Below are 22,343 nucleotides of genomic sequence, written 5' to 3'. Positions count from 1 at the left end.
GGGCGGCGAATGCGGCTGCAGCCACAACCCAAGAGCACAAGTTACACGAAACCACACTTCGGGGGAGACGTAGAGCTGCCTTCCACCCCTGCACCTCTGAAACAGGGAGACAGGAGAGTGCTCAGAAATCGTAGGGCTAAATAACAAGGATTTTGCTGATTACTGGCATTCAGTTTTTTAAGTAAGCAGATAGTTACTTTTTCCATCCTTGACAAAGTCTTGGACTAATGCCTTAACCTCAGGGGCATCAAAATAAAACAACAACAATGATGACGACGAAAAGCAAAAAGAAGCAAATAAAGAGAATGACATATAAATCAAATCAAGAGCAAAACACAGCCTCAATAAGCAAATGAATTACCATTGTCACTGGCAAAGTTACGCAGAATTACCATGTGTCTTGACATGCAATGAAGAAGATGGAGTAAAAAAAATAATCATTCTGCCGTGCTTTTTGTTTTGTTTGAATACAGCCATATCACAATAGCTTTTTAAAAGCTTGCCTTTCCTTCTTTACTCGTGACCCAAACCTCAGACTCCAACATGGGCTACCTTTCAAACAGACACCCTGCCCAAGAAAAGATGGGAAAAGAGGACGAGGAGCAGCCAAAGTCCAGTCCCAGCCCACTCTCAGAGGCAGCTTGGCTACTATGAAGAACACAGTAAGGGTCACACTCCGTTGGATCAGGCAAACAACTGAAGTGTATCTATCATAAGGAATGCTTCTCCTCTGTCACACTGGATACTTAATGCTGGACTTTGCAAATATATGATATTTTGGTTTAGCAATAAAGATTTTAGTGCTGTTCTCCAGACCATTAGGTTTCACCTTCACTTTGGCTAAAAAGACCACTGCCAGTGCGTGCGCCTTCAGGACCAGCCCTGTCTGGGGGTTTCAAAGCGGAGATGGAGAGAACGCGTGAGTGGTATTCGGAGCAGAGAGGGACGTTCAATGGCGACAGAGGGAACCCTGTAGTGAATGGGTTTCACCAGAACAGACTGGAATCCATCCAGGGCTCCAAACAAGATTAACTGTGTCTGCCCAGAATGGACAAGTACAAACATGGGGGAAGACCCTTGTTCACATCTGACAACTTTGTGAACGCCTGGCATCCTGTGCCTCCAAAAAACTGAGGGGACTGAGACCTGTGCCGTTTTTCCACATCTGAAAAAACTCAGGGGCAAAGACTAAGGTACAAAGAGAGAACAGGAAGATGGGAGGCACAGCCGCTATCCAGAGGGATGGGGTGGGCTGAGCATCCAGGGCCCCATTCCCCATCCCTGGGGAGATGCTGGGGAGAGAAGGAGGCAGCACCGCGCCGTGCGGGCAGCGCTTCCCCGCCGCAGCCTGGAGGGACGGCGCTGCCCCTCCAGTCCCCAAAGCGGCACGGGGGATGCCCCGCGGGGCCTCCTGCACTCCCCCAGTCCCGGGGGTCCTCCCTGCTTCCCCCTCCCGCCGCCTCCACCAGCTCGGAGCGACCCTGCGGCCCGGAGGGGCCCCTCCTGCATCCCCCTGCCGGCCCCCCGCCGCTGATTGATGGATGCCGGCGCGGGGGCGGCCGCGGCCGCGGCCCGGGGGAGGAGGCGCCAGGGCGGCCGGCGCGACGCGGCTGCTCCCCCTCCGCCTCGCAGGAAACCGGCGGTCGGTGGCGGAGCTGGCCCCGGCGCCGGCCGCTGTCTGCAGCTGCAGCAAACGAGCTGCGACGGGGCGGCGGGGGGCGGCGGAGCCGGGCTCGGCGGGGGCCGGGCGCCGCGTTCCCCGGCACCGCGGCCGGGAAGGGGGGGGGGGGGGGGGGGGGGAGTTGGCGGGCGGGCGGGCGGCGCCAGCCCCGGCGGGCCGGGGGCGAGGAGGGGGGCCGGGGGTCGCTGCCCGGCTGTGCCGGGGGTCGGGTTTATTGCGGGGAGCCCGAGCAGGCGGGAGTCAGGCGCGGGGGGGTTCGTGCAGGGCTCAGCTCGGGTTCCTCGGGCGCGTCTTCCAAGCCGGCTCTGGGGCACGATGCAATTTCCTTTCCAGATCAACCCCTCCTCTCCCCAGCCCCGAAAGAGACCCAGACTGGGGCTCAGAACAGCCGCTGCTGTTGATTAAAGCCCCTGCCATTACCGGTCTGATTGCGGCAGGGTGGCAGGACTGGAGAAATTGCCTGTGCCCTTTCCCGAAGGAAGAGGGTCCTTGGAGCGCTCCCTTGTCCGCCTGCAGCCAGCAGCAGGGGGAAGGTGCAGATGCCTACAAGCAGCTGGCTTGCCCCATTAGGAAAGGAATGCTTGAGTTTTTCTGGCCTATTCCCGCTGTCCAAGGACTGATGTTGGAATAGCAGAACAAGCTGCGGTCTCCATACCCCTGCGTGATAACACAGTAGCTCAGGGACCCAGGCACTGCAGCTCTCTACTTACCTACGCTATAAAATATACAGCATTTCTACATTTGAGGAGAAACAGCCCTTTGATCTCAGTGGTGCTTAAATCGGTGATCACTAAATGGGGAAAGATAAACTGTGCCTGGTTTTTAATCCTCCTTCTTGTGTAACTGTTTTGAATGTGTAGTGCAGGCAGCTATGACAAGGCACTACCAAAAAATTTCAGGTTCAAAATGTGAAACTGTCATTTGGTCAGGTATATGTTCTAATTACAGCACAGAAAATGCAGTAAGCACCGAGAAACAAGAGTTCTGATAAAAGCTCTTATTGGGGTTTGTCCTTGACGTGCAAATTCTGACATCAAAACCCCCTCCAATTTTTTACAGCTGGGGAAGCAGTAGGAGGCAAGTCTGGAAGGATTTATTTCTCCTTTCCCACAACTATACCAACCTTTTTCCTCTATATGAACTTCTCAAGTTCAGTTCTATTTTAAAAGACACTTGTTTCATGCAGACCTGCCTTCCCATCTGTAAATGCACAGCATCCCTGTGAAACTATTAAAAATGGTGCTGCTAGGAAAGTGCAATGTGTCATTTTGGCTACCAGCTAACGCAACCTGGTACGCAGAAAGTGACCAGCAGACAGTGTCATCCAGCCAGACACTTCTCAACACCACCAGCAACTGTGGCATACCACTTTGGGCTGCAGCTCACTGCTTCTTGGCCTCTGATCCACATGATTGGTAACTAAAGCATATGCAAAACTCAAAACTAGAGAAAGCTTATTACACCGCGTCGCACTTTGCCCCTGAACTCAAGGGGAACTACACGAGTTTGTCGGAAAAGCCTGGTTTCAGTCTATCTGGTTTGCTGGGTTTCAAATACCACGACAATGCTGCGATATCACTAGTACTCATAAGCTCGATGGGCTCTTACTGCTTGGGTATGGACTGCTGCTACCCAAAACAGACACGAGACTCGCCTCACAGAGACGGGATCTTCACGTTAATTTATGCAACTGTTGATTATTGCTCTAAGCCCCTTCCCACGTGACTGTGTATATTTGTATCCGTAAGTACGCATGCACATATATACTATGTAGAAATAATTTAAATTCTCAATTCTGTCATGCAGAATCATAAAGATACTGCACATGAGAGGAGATTGTCCATTTGATCTCAAAAGAAATAATAAAAGAAAAAATGGTTGATTTCAGTGGATAAAAGTACGTAAATTTCCAGCTGCATCTATTTCCGCAGTGCTACTGACAATGTCTTCAGTCATGGTGGTTTTTTCAGACCAAGACCTGCTCTAGTTCCACAAACCAACAGCTCTGCCATCCCATTTAGATGTTATTGTATTTTATGGTTATTTTTACACACGATGAACTGTTTTTAATGCCTTAGTCTACTATGATTTCAGTAGCTTTTTATTTATAGCATCAGCATCTTTGTCATGAAAATGTTAATGTCATATAGAGATTTCAAAAGTCTCAGGATAAAGGCAGACAGCAGAAAACACAAGGAACTCAAAAGTTGGGAAGAAAAGACCTATAAAAGCAGTAACTGTGATCTATGACATGAATGTTGTAAAAGTTTAAGATGCGTTTGTTCTTCCTTCAGTTTATCTAAAAAAAAATCACTACTAGTTTGTAAACTGTAGCTGTTCTGACTCTAACATGTGGGTGCAATTACAATTCCCTTTTGCTTTATTTAGCCATTTTACACCTCTGCACAATACACAAAAATGAAGGGGTGAGAACAGGGAAGAGGCTGGTGAATGATTTGCCGGTTGCATATAGACAGCTCCCCCTGAAAACCATACAATGACACCGGGTGTTGCATCCTTTAGGTCAAACACTGCTCTTTCCCTCTGCTCTGTTTGCAAACTCCTCTTCTGGTAGCCTTTAACTAGACTGCAGGTACCCTCGCAGTGCTCTGGCAAAGACTCCATGACTGACAGTTCCTAGCCCTCAGAGATCACGGTTTCATGATCACAGAAGCAAAGGGATTTTTTTTTTTAAGGGAAGGAGGCGGAGGAGAAGGGAGATGTCTTAACTAAAGCACATAGTTTAACAATAATCTTACCACTGGAGACGAAATTCGACACCCAGGGCAATCACAGATTGGAGGATGTACCTGTAAGATTCCTTTGGACATAAGAGTCTTCAAACTTTTCCCTGAATGCAGAGAAGAAAAAGAAGAAGAAGAAGAAAAAAGAATCAGCACCTTTATAAAAGGAAAGTATTTAGGGAAGGGGGGGGGGGACAAAGCACACATCTCCTGCCATACCAACAGTCCGCCCCCTGCCTGCCTCCCTGCCAGCACCCACCGCTCCATCGCACCTTCTCCCCGCAGATCACCGTGGAAAGCAGCAACGGCGCGACCCCCGCCAGCCCCTGCCTAACCTTGGTGCCAACGCTCCCGCAGCCCAGAGAGAGCCCAGGCAGGAGGCGCGCCCGGCGCAGCCGCCAAACCCGCACAACCTGCGCGCACCCCCGCGGGGCTCCGCACTGCCCACGCCGCCCGTGCACCCAGCCCCACGCGGGAGGGGGAGGGGGTTGGGGGGGGGGGCGGCCGGGGCAGCCCCCCCTGCTCCTCCGTCCGTTGCATCTCAGTCCTCCTGACTCACCCCAGAGGAACTGAGATTTCCCGAAGGCAGCCAGGAGCCCAGTAATAAAAGAAACAGAGATGAGCGGAGTAATGGCAATTAGCGCGGCCCCCGAAGTTATTCCCCTTTTCTCTGGCGATCAATAAACAAGGCGAGGTGTCAGTCACCTCCTAATAGCTCCTCAGACCCCCGGGCTGACACCTCCAGCTCTCAGCTAATTGCGTGTCGCACCGGCTCCCCCCCCCCCCGCCTTCCCCCGGGCGCCCCCCCCTCCCCTCCGCCTCCCCGCTCTCCACCTGCCGCCCGCACCCGCAGCTCCGCCGCGCCCGCCCCGCTGCCGGGACTGCGGCGCTGGCTGGGGCTGCACCGCGGGCGGGAGGGGAGGGAAGGAGGGAGGGAGGCAGGGCAGGCTCCCGTCAGCAGCCGCCAGCGCCGCGGAGGTCCCGCACCACCCCGCTGCCAGGGGAACACCCCCCGCCGCCCCGCCCGCCGCCGCCGCTCCTCACCGCCCGCTCCCCGCGGCGCCGCCGCCGCGCTGCCCGCCGCCCACCCGCGGAGGAGAACCGCGGGGAGACAACCCCGCAGCTCGCCCGGTGTTCAAACCTCTGCCCGCCAGAAATGAAACTTCTCTCCAGAAAAGAGGAGCCCCCCCCACCCCACCCCATCCATCCATTTCCCTCCCCAAACACCACCACCCCCACCACCCCCAAAGCAACTGTTCCCAAATCGCTGGGAAAACTTCGCCGCGCTCCGGTACCGAGGGGATCCGGTAGAGAGGGACCGGGGGGGTGCGCGGGGGACGGGGCGGGGAGGGGGGGGCACGGCCACAGCAGATCAGGTCCCCGTGCACTAAGCCTCCCCCCCTCGGATCCGGCTCCCAAAGCACGGGGGCGAGGGGGAGGATGCTGAGGAAGAGCAGAGCAGCGGGGGGACCCCGGCAGAAGCCGAGCGGCGAGCGGTGCCTTACCTTTGTGCCTGATGCTGCGCTTCCAGTCCTTGGCCGTCTCCCTGCCGCTGACGAACTGGAACTCGTTGGGGGTGAGCCACTCTCCCCGGTACCGGATAGAGGGTCCTTTGCTCCCCTGGCACAACTTATTGATGTAGAGCAGCGCCTTGTTCTCCCCGCACTCCACCTCGATGCAAGGCTCTCCGTTGTCAAAGAAAGGCTGGAAATCCGGGATGGAGGAAAACCTCTCCAGCATCAGGTCCTCGGGGAGGTGGTGGGGGTGGTGGGGGTGGTGGGGGTGGGGGTGGTGGGTCTCGTGGAAGCCCAGGTACGCGCGGTGGGCAAAGATCTGGTCGTAAGCCGGCGGGTGCGGGGTTACCACCGGAATGGCAGCGGCGGCCAGAGGGGCGAGATAGTCAGGTAAGGTTTCCATGGGCTGGTTAAAGGCTGCCAGGGCCATCTCTTCCCTGTCAAGTCGCTCCTTCTTGATAGCAGGCATGGTGCTACTGCGCTCCCCGTGCGCCCTCGTCTCTCCAAAGCACAGTGGCTCTAATGTCTCCGGTTCAACTTGCCCCCGCTCTGTCTGGAGTTTGGATGAAATGCGCCAGCAGCAGCAGCAGCAGCAACACAAGCACCTTTGGCGCTCGGGTGCCGGAGGTGGCTGGTATCCCCCGGAGCAGCCCGCTAACAAATCTCCTGGGCTGGCTCCCCAGCAGAGCTGTCTGGGATCCCTCTCCCACGGAGAGGCTAATGTACCGTAGACCCGGGAGCTGTTGTGTGGCTCGCAGATCTGCCCCTCCGGACTAATACCTGACATCTCGGAGAGGTCTCTGCTGCCGTAGACATTATTTTGGTTTAAAAAAAAAAAAAAGGCAAAAAAAAAAAAGCTTATTGATTCCCCTAGATCGACCCACCTTCTCACCAGGCTGGAGGGTTCCCCGCCGCCCACTCAGCCCCCTTTCACCCTCCCCCCCACCTCCTTCCTTTAAACTGACACCTGGTTTATTTATTTATATGCAATAATTAAAATTAAACGCTGCGCCCCGCCGCCGCTCCGCGATCCCTCCTCCCCTCCCCTCCGCCGCCGGCGCCCGCCGGGCGCGGGGAGGACGCAGCCCCCGCCGGAGCCGGAGCCGGTGGCGACTCTCCCGGCTCTGCCCGCGGGGCTCCAGCCACCCGGGCGGAGAAGTTTCCCGGGGGCCGCCCACCTTCACCTGCAAAGTGCAGACTCGCCCCGCTCCCACCGAAGGCTTTATGATCACCGCGAGTTGGTATTTAATTTCCACTCCTGCACAAAATTTTAAAAAACATGGTATTACATTACATATTTCTATGGATCTATATATACACACGCACAGAGACACACAGACACAGACATTTATCTCCCCCACGGCACGGCATGCGCTCCCTGCGCCGCTGCCCCCAGACCCTAAATGCCTGGCTATGTTGGGCTACTGGGCCGGGCTGCCCTCCGAGCCGGGACAGACAGATATTGATCTGTGCTCAGAAGTCACAGTGTAGTTCAGAGACTCTGACCAAACAAGATTTCCCTCCGCCGCCGCCGCCGCCGCTTCTCTAACTTGGCCCATTTAAACAGCAGAGGCGCTTGCAAGCGCCGCGCCGGCGGCGGCGGGCCGAGGGGGTGAGCGACGGACGGCGGGGCCAGCGCCGGCAGCCGCCAGCCCGGCGGGGTGGCCCCGGGCTCCCCCGGCTCCGGCGGGGGGGTGTTGGGAGGGAGATGGCACCCTGCCGGGGAGGGGAGCACATCCCTCGGGATTCCCGGGTGCAGGAATACCTGCCCTCTGCTCCCCTGGCAGACTCCTGTGCAGGCCGGCTACACCTGGAGAAGGCTGGAGCCTTCTCTTTTCCATCCACTGATGGAGCAAGATTTAGGAGACACCGTATAAATTTGTTTTCCATTAGGAGCCGTGGCAGACATGGCACAAGGCCCACGTGAAACTGCTCCGAGAGGACAACATGGCCCAAAATTAAGTTGCATGGTTGTTACAGAGATTTGTCACATCAACAAGATGGAGTTCCCTACCTTTGGATGCTAAGGAGGATCGACTCTGCAGGAAAAATCCTACCTAGAAGGGAAATGAAAATACATTACCCCCTTAAACACAGTACAAGAAATTTGTCCCCCAAGTCTTATAAGGTGACAGAACAGTGAAAGCTCTGTATGAGTTCTGTCTTAGAGTTCCCAGAACAACAACAGAAAGTTCTTAGCTTTGTCCCAAGGTGTGTCTCTTACTCCTTGCTTTCTTACAGGGGGAGGCGGTGGCAAGTTGAACTTGCCTTCAGTGAGAAATGGATTTGCTGTTGCGACCATCAGCCATTCGCAGAGTTAGCAGGGTAGTTTCTGAGCAATAATAGCCCCTGCCACTTCAGCACCATCTCTCAGATGATCCCAGAGCGTCCACAGACAAGGAGAAAGAACACCCCACCTCCCAGCACCTTTTTGAGGAAGGTGCTTTTAGCTTCATTATACCGGTGGAGAAACTGAAGCCTCTTTAGGCTGCGATCGAGAACACGAGCGCTGGACTCACGCTGGGGTTCTGCAGCTACTTGGTCCCATTATGAGTGAATCCAGGTGACAAATGGACATTTGTGCACCAAGTGATGTGCCTGAGATCTTACAGGTGTTATTTGCTGCCCCCCTTAGCTCTCAGCTGATGGATACCCCTCTCCACAAAAAGTCCACTAATGGACAACTTGTCCTACAAGCTATTGCTTCACACCAGTAAAGGCAGAGGAAACTGCCTCTCTGGGGTTCAGCAGATCTGGGAATGGAATCTAAGCCCCAAACCTCAGTTTTCTCCTGACACCACTTGACCATGAGCCTTGTTTTTGCCTATTTGTTCTCAAGAAAAGCAAGCTCTGGGAGCCATCTTTGCTTCTTGCTCTAATGGAGGCAGATATACATACCCATCAAACCCTCTCATTTAGGCTTTCAGGCTTAGGCTCTTATTCTTAATGCTTCTGATTGCTCAAGATGACAGAGGAAAAATCACTTTCTATTATCACCTAATGAACCAAGGAAAATGCTTGGAAGAGGCTCTGGGAGACACAGGCATTTTCTGTGAAAGCGTGTAAGAGGATTCTGGACGGAGGTCAGGTGAGAAGGCCATACAGCGAGAAGAGCTGCTCGCTCTTACGCTCCCAGAAAACCTTCATGCCTGGCATACCTAGAACTGCACTGAGCTCTCTACAAAGCCTTGAGAACTACTTCAGACTTTTTTGTAACTTGGTTTCATGGGACTGATTTCTTTTCACTTTTTATAGGGGAGTAGGTATTTTTTCTCAAAGCCTTCTTTCTTTTTTACAGCCGCAAGGATTATTCTTTCTTCTTCCACCTCCGTTCCTCATGGCAACTTCACCTCCAAGTGTAGAGAGAGCCTGGCCGCAGCCTTCTCCAAAGACAAGTCTCCATGCTTCCTCCAGGAGGGGTCACAGGAGAGCAGAACAAGAATGGCCTTCATCCTCCAGGAGCAAATCCTCCTGCGGTACTTACTTCTCGACTTCTCAGATCTCTGGGGTTTGGATGCACACTCAAATCTCCTAACAGCACCTTGCATTACCATCCAGTCTGCCCCTGTTAAATAGTTGTAATGGAACCTTTCCTAACCCAGAGAACTTTTATTTACCTTTTATTTTAAAGGAAAAGGTGACTTGCCATGGGGTTTTCCCACTACATGTCAGCTCCATTGCTTTTTGCTTCTGAAGAAACTGGACCCAGTCATAAGTGAAGTGAATACGCTGAGTCTTCATTCTAGAAAGGCAGCATCTACTTGGATATTTCATTGCTGGAAAAAACAGGCACTTGATGATAGTCATAACATAGGTGCACCGGCCAAGCTATGTGGAGATCCAACACGGGAAAAGCAAGGCCCCATGATGGTGGCTCAACAGGAGGTGCATGGCTTGGACCAGGCAGGGTTTCCCACACACACATGAGGTGTTCTGGCAGAACTCAGCGAAGTTTGGGGGGATTCAAGAGGCACAGATTCAGGCTGATCCCATCAGTCTCTTACAAGCACTAAAAGTTACTAACAAGTCCTCCCTACCCTTCCCCACTGCAATAAAGAACAAGACTCTGCCTGGATGCCTGAGTTCGACAGCAGGAGTCTGAAGTTGTTCAGCTCCAGTCTCTTAACAGCGGAGCTTTCAGGATTAGTGTAAACAGATTCGCCACTGGAGAGCAGATCAGACAGATGTAAGCAAATCCATGCACACGTGGTTAGTGAGAGAACTGGGTACGCTTTGCAAGTTCCACACTGAGGAACTGGAACACATTTTCAAGTCTGAGGGCATGAATCGCCGTGTCGTTTTGTTGTGTGTTTCCACGGCACCTAGCAAAGTGAAACCATGATTCCAGAACCAGAATGCTCACAGAGGCACTACCACAGTAAACGCAGTAAATAGCAATCATTTTCCAACATTTAGTTCTCCACCTCTGGAATATGTCATGTTGGATTGAAAACCAACCTGGATCTTTTATTTCTCTCAGGTCGAATGTGTCAACAACTGCAAAGAGCTAGCTGGGCTGTAAGGCATTTTACAAGAAGAGATGGTGCTTCAAGCACAGGTCTGAAAGTTAAGGATTTTCCTCCTTATTCTATCACCAGTTTCATGGACAAATTACTTACCCTGGATATGCCTCCATTATTGTACCCATAAAAGGAGGGGAAACTTCCTAAATGTAATTTGTTATTTACATGTGTGACAGTAAACCTGTGAGTTTCTAACTGAGATCAAAGGTCCTGTGTGCTAAGTGTTCTAACGACTCATTGCAGATGCAGGCCCTGCCCCTTTACAGGAAAGACAGGTTGAGGCTGGGAGGAGAGAGACACTCAGGTACATGTAAAATGACCAGCCTGAGTTCACAAACTAATCCAGAGCTTCTGCCTTCGCAGGATTCCCGCACAGATGCCATACGTGCTGTCTCTGGCACCATCGTGCCTAAACCAAGCTGAACGAACTGATAACGGCATTCTGTCAGCACAGCTGCATCGATAGCACTGGCCTTGCCAGCCTCGTCGTAGCAGGTCTGTAGCATGAGTTCCTCGTAGTCCAAAACTAACTATGCCAGCAAAGTTCCATCCTGTACACCAGAAGAGCTTAGATAATAAACCAGGTCTTTCAATAATTGGTGTAGTATCCACTGAATCGTGTTGTTTCCCCAAAAAAAGTTGGGGTGCTTAGCCTTTTAGGACTGTAAGTTAATAGCTCCTCTCCCCACTTCCCCATCTTTCCACAGAATTACCCTGACACTATCACACCAGTGATGGAAAGCAACAACTCCGTCCCTACCAAATCCCTGAGCCTACCAAAAGACAGGGAAGGAGACCAAACAGCCACACCACCGCCTCCCGAGCCAGCCACCGTCATGCCTTCCCCCGTCTCTTTCACAGTCTCAGAGGACATCAAGGCTTTCCAAAAGCCAGGATTCACTGCTTTTTGTCTTTTTTTTTTTTCAGGTGTAGCCCAGCTCTGTGCTCACTGCATGTGAACAACCAGCCACGCTGCCGGAGCCATGCTCAGCGGGATCGGGATTGGAGGTAATAGTAGCCTCAGGCCAGACTGCTTCATTACGAGAGATATTTTGACAGCCCAGCAGCAAGAGCAACAGCAGGGAGGGCACAGGTGGGTATTCAAGGGAGGAGGGTTGGGAAGGAGGACACTGGAAAGGGCTTTGCCTCTCAAAAAATGCTTTCTCAGGAACTGCTGGGCTGTACCCTTTTTAATCCCACTGATACAGAACACTGGCTTTTACACCAATTTACTAGAGTGAAAAAGGAGCATGATGGGCCTCAGAGTTTTCTCTGTCTTTCGTGAAAGTAGGGTCATGGTAGTATGAGCTTACACAACAAACAAGAGCTGTAAATCGCATACATCCCCATGTAACGCAGGCATTTTGTCTGCTTCCAAAAGAACAGCCTGGGACAGTCAGTGGTGGTTTAAGGAACCCTCTTCTCATCAAACTATTCTCACAAAATACCTCTTCCAAATCACCGTCCCTACAAGTGCCCTGTATAGCTATGTGACCAGTCGGAGTAGATCAGTACTCAAAAAACTAGAGGAATTATATGTCTGTTGGGGAGAAGTGAGGGAATTTTTATCTGGGAAGCAAGGACTCTATTCTGAACTAGCTGCTCCCTTCTTCTAAATAATTAATAACTTCCCATGCAGGGAACGTGTTTTCTGTTCTCTCTCTGGTCACCTGGCCTGTAGCTCAGAGACCTTTGCGTGCTGCTACGGATACTGCACAGCAAGAATCACCCTGCGACTGCTCCAGGAGTGACCATTTTCCTTTGTGATGTGCCGTCAGAGGACATGGCACTGGAAAACCTATCAAATGATAGATGGACTGATTCATTTCTCTTCCTTACTGGTTGAAGTTCAGGTATGTTGTGGTAGCTTAGATCAGAATCAGCTTTGAAATGTCTATGACAAGAAGTTTAAATTTAAAGGGCACAATCCTATTTCCATTAAAACCAATAGCAAATTTTTCCTGACTTCACACTTCAGTGTTCTAATCCCCCATTAACGTAGCAAGAGATTGCCCTTCTCTGCAAAGGTTTTGGAAAACAACAAGTTTAGCTACACTCAAGTGATGTCTCCATGATGTAAAAAAAGAACGTACAGAAATCACCAATGGAATAAGGCCTTAAGTAGCAAAGCTGCTGTTTGAGTAACCAACCATTCTCTCTGACCCTTTACTTTTAAGGCAAGAGCTGTCGTCTTTGCAGTTCCAGCCGTTGGACAGCTTCCCTGTGCTTCCCTCTGCATTAACTACAGTTCTTTGTGCATCTTGCAATTAAAAATGCATCTTTCTCCTCTGTCTATTCCTCTCTCCTCAGAGGTTATTTATTGCTAATTCATAACTGCTGTGAAAGCCTTGAGATACCAGAGTTGTAATGCAGAAAAAAAGCCTCCACCGGATTCTTTCTTTTTTTCCTAAAGCCTTTGTTTGCGCTACTCTGTTCTGCTCCATTGCTAAGAAAAACTCACTGTATCAAAAGATGGTGAAATGATGGTCATATTGTATTAATCTAAAGCTTGGCTGTGTCCCAGCACTTGTAGATCACTCTTTGCTACTCCACTTCCCCAACTTCCTGCCCCTCTTCCCTCCTACAATCATAGTAACAAAAGGATACACTGAAAAACTGACTATCCAAGAAGCTGAGTATGGCTGGAATCTAGTGATGGGTTAAAACAATTAAAAAATTAGTGACCATTGAAAAGCAGATAACAGTAGGTGTGCCATCCCAATGTCAAACAGTGCCATAAAAGAATGAATGAGCCCTGGGTCTCTCCCCTAATCCACCACTGTGTACAAACACATGTGTACAAACACATGTGCACAAACAGAGGGCTTTTTTTAGGTTGGGCAGATGAACTTTGTTAGCTAATCCTTTGGAATTAATGTGTCAGAAGAGTCTAGTGCAATCAAGGTGTGACTGCTTTTAATACATGCTAGAAAGATCAAATTAAAGACTAGGTAGAACCTGCCTTGAACAATTTAGGAGGTGCTGAAGTACTCACTCCCCTGAGCTGGGTTATAGCTTTCGAACGTGTTAATTAGAGCTAGCATGTTCTAAAGTCTTTAAATCATTGGGCATCTCTGCAGACAGGTTTTATATTGTTCTAATTCTCCTCTTTTCTAGACATGGATGTAGTGCAGGCAATGCCCTAGTAATGATGGACTGGCAAACATCACCTCTCCACTAATATAACCGCACCTCACTACAGCACTGTGCAAATTCCACTAGGAACGTTGCTAAACAATTATAGCTACAGGAACATGAAGCTCTATGTATAGATAGGCCCTAGCCAGGGCTATGTCTGTCCTGTAGTTTCAGATATGACTGCAGCAAGTGTTCTTCTGCCATAATGTTATTAAATTAAGACTGGTACTCTGAGAAGACATCACACAGGAGCTCCATCAACACAGATCTACATTTCTGTAGGGAATTCTCACTGAAGTTTGCGCTGCTGTGCTTTCTCTGCAGTTTTTTCATGGACTATCTAGGTCAGCGCCAGGACAGGAAGGCAGTCATAACTTCAGTGTCACTGTGACCGGAACTCTTACACGGGCGCTTCTACATGTATGCTGTATTTGAACAAAACATACCCAAAGACACACCTACGAACAGTCACGGGCACCACCAGAGTCTCCAGTGAACTCACGGAGACAAAAGCACATAAACATCTTTGTACTCACTCGCTGCTCACTTGCGCCTCCATCGTTATGAATAAACGCTGGGTCAGGACCACATGAAGGCTTGTCTTGTTTGGGTTTGTTTTTCTTTTCTTTTAAATCTTACATTCCTAGAAAAAGAGATGCATTCAAGTAAACTAGTTGCCATGACTACACCGCAACAGAGTGCTTTAATCAAACAAAAACTTAGATAAGACCTAAGAAAAAAATAACAAAAACAAAACAAAGGGAATTTCAGAAAATATGTAAACAGGCATTTACACGTTTGAATCTTCTCATGGTGATTTCAGTTCCTTGGAAGAAGAGTAACTTTTCTGCTCCTTCCCTTGTGTTGCTTCATAGCAAATGCAGCATGCGGGTGGACAAGACAAGCTGCCTGCTGCAACTAGTTAGCACCAAGTTTTATTTGTTTGTCAGACTTCCAAACTTAAACTTTTCTACATGTGGAGTCAGGCATTCCAGCTTCTATTTCTGCCTATTTTGCTTTACTACTGACTCCAAACTCAGGTTCCTCACTCATAAAACAGACACAAAGCACCTCTGTAAAGCGGAGTTGAGAAGCACAACCCTTCAGGTGTTCACACCCCTCATTCATGTCTATCTCATACTATATGTTTCTGTATCTCTGTTTTTTTCAAGTTCAATAACTCAATCACTGAGCAAAACCAAGTAATTGTGAGCCGTAACACACCACAAGTGGCAAATATAGAAATGTCAGAGCAAGAAGTTTACAACTAATTTGTAAATGCCTGATGCCTGAAATTGCTCGTCTAAACTCTGTGGCAAATACTTACAAATAAGTATTTTGTTCACAGCAGGAGAAAAGGATTTTGTTAGTCACACATCTTCCTTGCCTTAGCCAAAGCTAATCTGCATCCAGACATGGCACGAACTATTTTCACTCACTCTTCACACTCGAAAGGCACGCGTGCAAATAGACATATTGTCAGCACACGCTTGAAAAACTACTCTGTACACGGTCACAAAGTTTAAAGTTTTGCTCCAGGAGGAAAGGATAAAAAGGCTTTTCAAACATTGTACTGTTCACAAAAGCTATTCCTTTCATCTGATGTCTGGAGCACGAAGTTAGCGATAGCTGCGGATAAAACGATGGGAACAGTTCCCGTCCTGTAGCAACTGACACACACGGTGGTAGTGACAGCCTGGCACCAAGGGTCATCCATTGTTAGGCACAGACACACAGAGACGCACGGGCATGTGCATCCAGAAAATAGATTCTGGGTAAACAAGAGAGCTAATTTTTCTTTGTTTTGTGCCCTGAGAAAGTCAGGAAGAGCTAAAATATCAAACCTGAGGTTCTGTGCGTATCAATTGGTAAGAGACAGGCTGCTGAAATATTAGTTTAGCTTTATGGGAGCAGTCATCGGAATTTCAGTCACTAACATTTCAGCCATATGGTAACTCATATCTCACCCCCGGCAGACTAACAGATGTGCCAACAGCTGAAGGGGCAAAAAGCTGGGTTCCAACACACACTGAATTTTTCACTACCCGGGAAAGACTTAGGAGGAAGTTGGGGCCGATTACTGAGAATGAGTAGTGGAAGAAAGAGATCTTTTAAGTTCCTGACTTCCCTTTTAAGTACATCAAGCATGTAGAGATGTCTCACACGTGCTTTGCACCCAGAAGCAATGCTGGCATTAGCCATAAACCACTGCATATAGGTTAAGGCTGCACTGACCCTAAAATAAAAAAGCCTAATCCATTGTAAATATCCAGAAGACACTCAAGTCTCTTACCACCCAACTGCCTGTTCCTTTCCTTCAGCTGTTACAGAGTCTGTCTCTGCGGTATGGTCTCTAATCACATTACAGCAAAACACTGATTAGGATGCACATGGGAACATCATAGGAAACAAATATAAAATTGTCTTGATAAAGTAACTGAATGCATTTATAGGGATGGTATTGCTTTTAATTAGCCTTAATTTCCAAAGAATTATTACTTGCTCAAAAAAAAAAATCTTTATGGATCCATAAATTACTGAGTGCAAGAGTCTCCCCCTCTTCCCTGCTAATACCCAAGAGAGTAGAGCTAGCATAACTCACCAGGGAATGTGCTGTATCTGACTGCAAGAACGCTCATTGTTCCAGTATATTTGGTATTTTCGTTGTAACTATAAAGATTGCATCAGTTTTCACTGTGTGAATATGGAAATCAAGTCCCAATCTGGATTAACCTTCAGACTACCACAAACACGCTGTGCTTCTAAGAAGTAATCTGTGTGTTTGTACACATGTGCACATAAACACACACACATTGGCCACATATACCTGTAATATTTTATACCTCATTCCAATCAGATTTGTAGTTTGCTTCTTGAAATACAGTAATGCAAACTAAGCCATTCATTTCTTTCTTTTTAAAATGAATATGACTATTGGCATCAACCTTGAGAAGTCCAGGACACACTGCAAACCCAGATAAATGGACTTGCTTAGGGATGTTATATCCACATTATTCTGGGCTGAGCCCCCAATCTTTCTCCCTTCCTCCCTTAGTTTCCTGGTCCCTTTATCTCAGGAGCCAAACACAACATTTTACAGAGGACAAAGATGCTCTCTCCCCTGTGCTCTTGTTCTACCTCTTAAGTATGTAGGGATGATGGGTCCCAGCCTTCTCTCTCTCAGCGGTCCTGCAAGAGGACACAGCTCCATGCAATGTTCACAGTCAACAGCCAAGAAGGATCGACAAGAGCGTGCCTGCCTGGGTGAATGCAGCTTTTTATTCCATCTGGAGCTACAAGCCTTCATGAGAAGTGTGTGACTGGGTGTTTTAGTTCATAAGGAGATCCTCAAGAGGTTGTTACAGGGAGTAGCTGGCACAGCCCATCTGTCTATGGCATCTAGGCACTGTTATCTTATTTCAACTGATTATGGAAAACATTTCCTTAGAAAACTGCTGGCCCTTTAGTAACACTAATGCCCTCTTTTGTGACGTTCTCCGGGACTGTTACAAGAGCCAGGGTTTGTCTGCACCAAGAAATTTACCACTAAAATTATAGAGCCATTTCATACTGCGTAACTCCCACTTGGGAAGCTTTTCTGAGAGAGGTACTTTTCTGATCTTATTTTTATTACTCAACTTAGGAAAGGCATTATTATTTGGAATAATGATAGGGGTCACACCGTTATCCCTACAGTACTTTAACTTCACTGATACTTTTGTAATGTTTTTTCCAAGCAAACAGACCATCTTTCTCAGTCCCTATCATTCTCCATTCTGCGAGTACTGTGTCACAGGAGAAATTTCCTGGAAATACTAAAGAAACCCGCAGTGCAATGAGAGTTTGTCATCAGACCAGGTGTTTTGGGAGTGGATTTGTCTCCTCATGGAACAGACAGAAAGCGTGACTCTTCCTCCACAGCTGATTTCTGGTAATACCTCGATCTGTAGCACATTAATGAGCAACTTATTGCAAAACTTACATCTTCACATTTCAAGTTGTTTTGCTTAGGTGGAAGTACTGTTCACGAAAAGATCTAGCTGCCAGAGTCAGGCTTTCAACATGCATATTTGCAATGACAAACTCAAAATTCCCTTTCTATTGATGTTCTTGGAGCTGTCTTCAGACTTGCTGCTGCAGTAGCTACCACTAAATGCCACTAAATCAGTAAATCCATTTATTGGAATAGTCATACAGGACTGCAGCAATGAGACACAAACTTAATCCAATTGAAACCTCTTCTAAGCAGGAGGAAATAAACATTCAGCTCTGTTCTGCATGAAACTTGAGTAAAAAAGGGTGGAACCTTAAGGATGTATACAGTAAAGAAAAGGCCATTCAAGAGAGAATACAAACAAACCCCAGCAATAACCCAACAGGGACAAGAAGGGGAATGGTGTCCCAAGCACTCCTTTAGCAAAGCACTGAAAATACCTCTGGGATTGTCCAAGGCCCTTGATTCAAGATACATCTTTCCATCAGCTCCCTAAAACACTTGACAGTAACATCTGGAACCCCCATCCAATTATAAGATGAAATGCAGGAGGATCAAAGAGAGAGTTTCCCAGCTCTTATGAGAACAAGCTGGAGCGTGGGATAATTAGCAGCTCCTGACTGCTGCTAACCACCTCTCACTCGTTAGCATTTTTCCCTGGCCTTCCCACCTGCCTGTGCAGTCCCCTTTGCCTCCAGAGTTCCCCTCCACGTGTGTCTCTCAACCTGCCTGCATCAACTCCTGACACATCCTGGGCGTTTATAGCGGACTCTTTTCTCCTCTCCCCATTAACCAGAGGCAAAGCCTTTTTGGACATATTTTCACTGTTTGGGAGTGGCACTGAGGGCAACAGATGGGGGAAAATAAAACAACAAAAGGGGTTCAGGAGCTTTGGGGATGCTGGTGCGTCAGCAGACAAGCAGGCAACACCAGGAGACAAATACAGCTAAATAATAACAAAATCATATTTACTTTCTTTCTTGTATTCCTCTGTGTCCAAGGAGTTATGGTCAGGATGAGACAGGTGTAACTCACCGCAAGAGAGAAACATTTGCTCACTAGTTCCTGCTTTTTTTTGGAACTGGCTAATCCATTGTAAGCAGCACAGAAGTTTCAAGTCTGAAAGGCACCTGAACAACGGCAAGGAGCCAAGCTGTCAGGAGCAAGGTTGAATTGTGAGTTGCTTGCCCTTGCAAAAGAAATGTGAGCTGCACGTCTGTCACTTGTGGAGACCCTAGAGTTGCATCACTGGATCAGGTTTAAGTGCCTGCTCTTTTAGGAAGAACGGCTGTCGGCAATTCTCCTCTATCCAAGGGACAGACTAGTACTGAAGGTATAGAAGAGAAAGCTCAGCCCGGAATCCCCATCACAAACAGAAGCGAGACCATTTTCCCCATACGCTGTGGCGATTCTCCACAAGACGGGAATTTCCTTCCGACAAGTCAAGCAACAACTCAGGCCTTTCCCCAATGTCCTGGTGTTCCTGTCACATCGCTTAGAGCACGCTCATGTCACAATCCCAGAGACAAAACCCATGGAGGGACTCCAGTCACATTCTCTACTGACAAGGGAAACAAACTGACTGGGCACACAAGAAATCTGCTGCAAAGAAACAAACCAGGAGAAGTAAGGGTGAAATGTTAACGAAGATCTGGAAAGCACTAGAGATCCTAAGATTAAAGGTATCCTAGGAACACAACTCAGCCAGTTAACAGCAGGTAAAGTCAGCCTAGGAATTGCATTCAATTTGGTCTTAAAATCCAACTTTACATACAGTGACTCAATAAAAATATAATAAATGTAAATCATGCAACAGTGTTGTCGTGTGGATTTTGAGTAATTCTGCACCAGAAACAGTATACTGCGTGGCTGCCAGAGTGGCACAGCTCTGAGCCCATCCCCAGTCCAGGCTGCCCAGCACTTGAGCTTATACACAGCAGCACACACACCAGAGCTCTTCAAAGCCTGTCCTGGGGATACCTACTCTCTCCCTCCTATCATTTGACCTGCAGCTACAACCGAGCGCTGAGGTGAGCTACAGCCCCATCCTTTTGCCTTGGAGAGCAGCTCTGTCCGGCTACAGAGCCCCATAGGTCGCAGTGCTCACTAAGTGCAAGCTCTCCCTGACCGCCATGTGAAGGCATGGGCTGTCGTCACCAAGAGATCTGCAAAATGGAATTTTCCCCTTTTCTTGACGGAGACTTCTGAGCTCATGAATGAGGAGGGGATGAGCTTGCTTAGGGTACCAGGAGTTTCAGCTAACTGATCGACCACAGCGAAGGCTGGGTTGGTCTGTTCTAGCGGTGTCTCTAGCTCCACCAAATCAAATCACAATTAGAAATACATTAGATTCCTTTTCCTCTAACTCAGCTCCAGACTGCTTTTTAACAACCAGCCTTCTTCCAGCCCTCAGAAAAGCCTTTTCCCTGCTGCCTCTCCCTCGCCCAGCAGCAAACCCTCCCGGAGCCACCAGCCGCGGGGAGAGAGGAGCGCCGGCACCGAGCACGGAGAGGGATGAGGGCACGGCCGGGCTCCGGCCAGCCCAGCAGCGCTCCCGGCCGGCCCGTCGCTGCTCGGGAACCCCCCGGCGGGTCCCCCGCCGCCGCCGCGGGTTGCTGGCAGCAGCCCCGGAGCCGCAGCGCTGCCGCCGGGGAGAGAGGTAATAAATAACCCGGGGAGCGAGGCGCGGAGCCCGGCGGGCGGCGCAGACTCTGACCTGACAAATACCCACTGGAAAATCATCACCTCCCGCCCCCGGGAGCCTGGAGCCAGCCCCAACCCGGCCCCAGACAAGGGGGGGCAGAGGGGGAAAGGGGTGGCTGCGCAAACACTGGGGCTCGCAGGAGCCAGCCGGCCCCGCCGCCCGCCCCGTCGAGCCGCGCCGCGCCGCGCCGCCGGGGGTGGCGGCAGCGGGGGCGGGCGGCGGGGCCGGCGGCGGAGGGCGGGGAGGGGGGAGCCGAGCGGCCCCCGGCACCACGCACACACACACACGGTACCGCGATTCGCCTCTCCCGGCCGGGCTGCGGCGGCTCCGGGCTCCCGGTGCCGGGACACGGCGCTGCCCTCCAGGAGCCGGCGGTGCCGAGCGGCAGCGGAGCCGTCCCGGGAGGGGTTTTCCCGCACCCGGCGTTGGGAAGGGGTTTCCCGGTGTGCAGGGAATGCCTGTCCCAGCCCTGCCTGCCCAGCCCCAGAGCCTCCTCTCACCTGCTCCGTGGGAAGGCAGCACCCAGTGTCCCAGGGGCAGCGAGGAGGAAAAGGGGGGCGATGGAGAGATAGATGCTTTATTTTCCGCTCTATGCAATAAAGTGTGATTATAAAGAATATAACAGGGAGCACAGCTTGAATTCCAATTGGTGGAGAGCCTGTTGTTAACCATCAGGGAACTATTTATTCTCTAGCCTTACTGATGCTCCTTGGTCAATAATGATAAAGGGGGGGAAAAAAGGAGAAGAAGTTGAAGCCATTATAAAGAAGCAATCACATTACAGCGAAGCAGCAGCAACAGCCCCCTCAGAATCTATGATTCCCTTAGGTCATGTCTGGCGTGCTCAGACCACTGGCCACTGTCAGTATTTACCCTGCATCATTAACCCACCAAACAGTTTTTTCTTGCCAGAAATGACTGATTTCTCAAGCCTGATGGCAATCATCATTCGGGAGACAGAGCAGTGCTCCCCTGCTGCTGAACTATCTCTGGTGATATTTAATAAATAAATAAAATAGCTAGATGGTTGACCAGCTCCTCAGGAAAAGGGAAGAAAATGTGTCCATTTATTGTGATTAAATATTCGCTGCTCCCCGATTGTGACACTTATTCATACATACAGACATGTGGCACACATGTATGCTTGCCCTAAGCCCCGATCGACTCACAAAACATTATTATTTATTGTTTGCATTGCTGTTACATCTCAGAACCAGGACCACATTGTACGAGGTGTTGTACAGACAAAGGACGGTGCCTGCCCTGAACAGCGAGCTGAGGCGCTCCCGAGACTGCTCTTTTTTGCATTACTGAATTCCACATGAGTTTTGCCAATGTTTCAAATAGGATCAGAGTCACACCAGGCCAGCTTTGGAAACTTCTGGCATCCAAACTGGATGCCAGATCAAAAAACCCAAACACAGCGCAGAAACCTAAGCTCAGAGTTTGTTTCCTTTGCTCTGCCACAGGGGAGCTGGTTGTATTTGAAGGCTTTGGTTAACTCCTCCTTTACTCCTCGCTGGCATCCTTCCATCACAGGGGGTCCACAAGCCACACAGGGCTGCACACAGATCCAAATACCCACCCAAGATTATCTATGCCATGTTACAATGCACAACCCATGCCAAAAAGTGAGCTTCCATGTCATGAAATAGCACTCCACACCACTCACTGCTGCATTCCCAACCCCAAAATGGTTCTCAAAAGTTAGAGACTCTGCCTTAGACCAAATTTCCCCAACTGAGACTACCCCTCCCTGCCTGCATCGCAATCATGTAAATCATGGCCAGTAAAGAAACGGGAGGGTGCGGCATTGTTTTTATCACTGTCATGGGTTTCCCGGAACACAAAAAAATCTGACCCTCCTTCCCCATGAACATCAGCTCTGGGAAATCCAGGTTTTCTGACAGCTTTGCCACTTCCCGTGTGCATCCAGGGAAGTCCCAGAAGCAGAGGAATGAGTGAGGGGCAAGAGAGCAGGAGGCCGCGGAGGGGCGGCTATGGCTGAGGATGGGCTTGCTGGGGCGCAGTGCCTGCACACCACA

The 22,343-nt window shown here is 49.7% G+C and overlaps 1 protein-coding gene and 1 long non-coding RNA gene across 4 annotated transcripts in view; one reads left to right on the top strand and one right to left on the bottom strand.

Annotated features, from left to right (window-relative positions):
* The window catches only part of SAMD11 (sterile alpha motif domain containing 11), a 126,108-nt gene extending 118,598 nt beyond the window's left edge, over positions 1-7,510 (bottom strand). Inside the window, exons 1-2 of the mRNA XM_063353928.1 lie at positions 5,931-7,510; positions 4,441-4,532 (exon numbers count right to left, since the gene is read on the bottom strand). Coding sequence (XP_063209998.1) covers positions 4,441-4,532; positions 5,931-6,726 — 888 coding nt within the window. The 5' untranslated portion in view covers positions 6,727-7,510. The remainder of the gene's footprint in view (positions 1-4,440; positions 4,533-5,930) is intronic.
* LOC134524177 (uncharacterized) lies at positions 6,040-14,201 on the top strand. Of its 3 annotated transcripts, none has more exons than XR_010073507.1 (5): positions 6,040-6,168; positions 9,238-10,957; positions 11,390-11,555; positions 12,144-12,315; positions 13,580-14,201. It is a non-coding gene; the product is annotated as an uncharacterized LOC134524177 (long non-coding RNA). The 3 variants fall into 3 exon arrangements; XR_010073506.1 differs by having other exon boundaries at positions 11,390-11,470; positions 12,102-12,315; positions 13,580-14,200; XR_010073505.1 differs by having other exon boundaries at positions 12,102-12,315; positions 13,580-14,199.
* Positions 14,202-22,343: the final 8,142 nt, after the last annotated feature.

This window comes from Chroicocephalus ridibundus, chromosome 16 (assembly GCF_963924245.1).
Source record: "Chroicocephalus ridibundus chromosome 16, bChrRid1.1, whole genome shotgun sequence".
Lineage (NCBI taxonomy): Eukaryota > Metazoa > Chordata > Aves > Charadriiformes > Laridae > Chroicocephalus > Chroicocephalus ridibundus.
The sequence above is the reverse complement of the archived record's forward strand: the minus strand, read 5'-3'. Positions and strand labels throughout refer to the sequence as shown.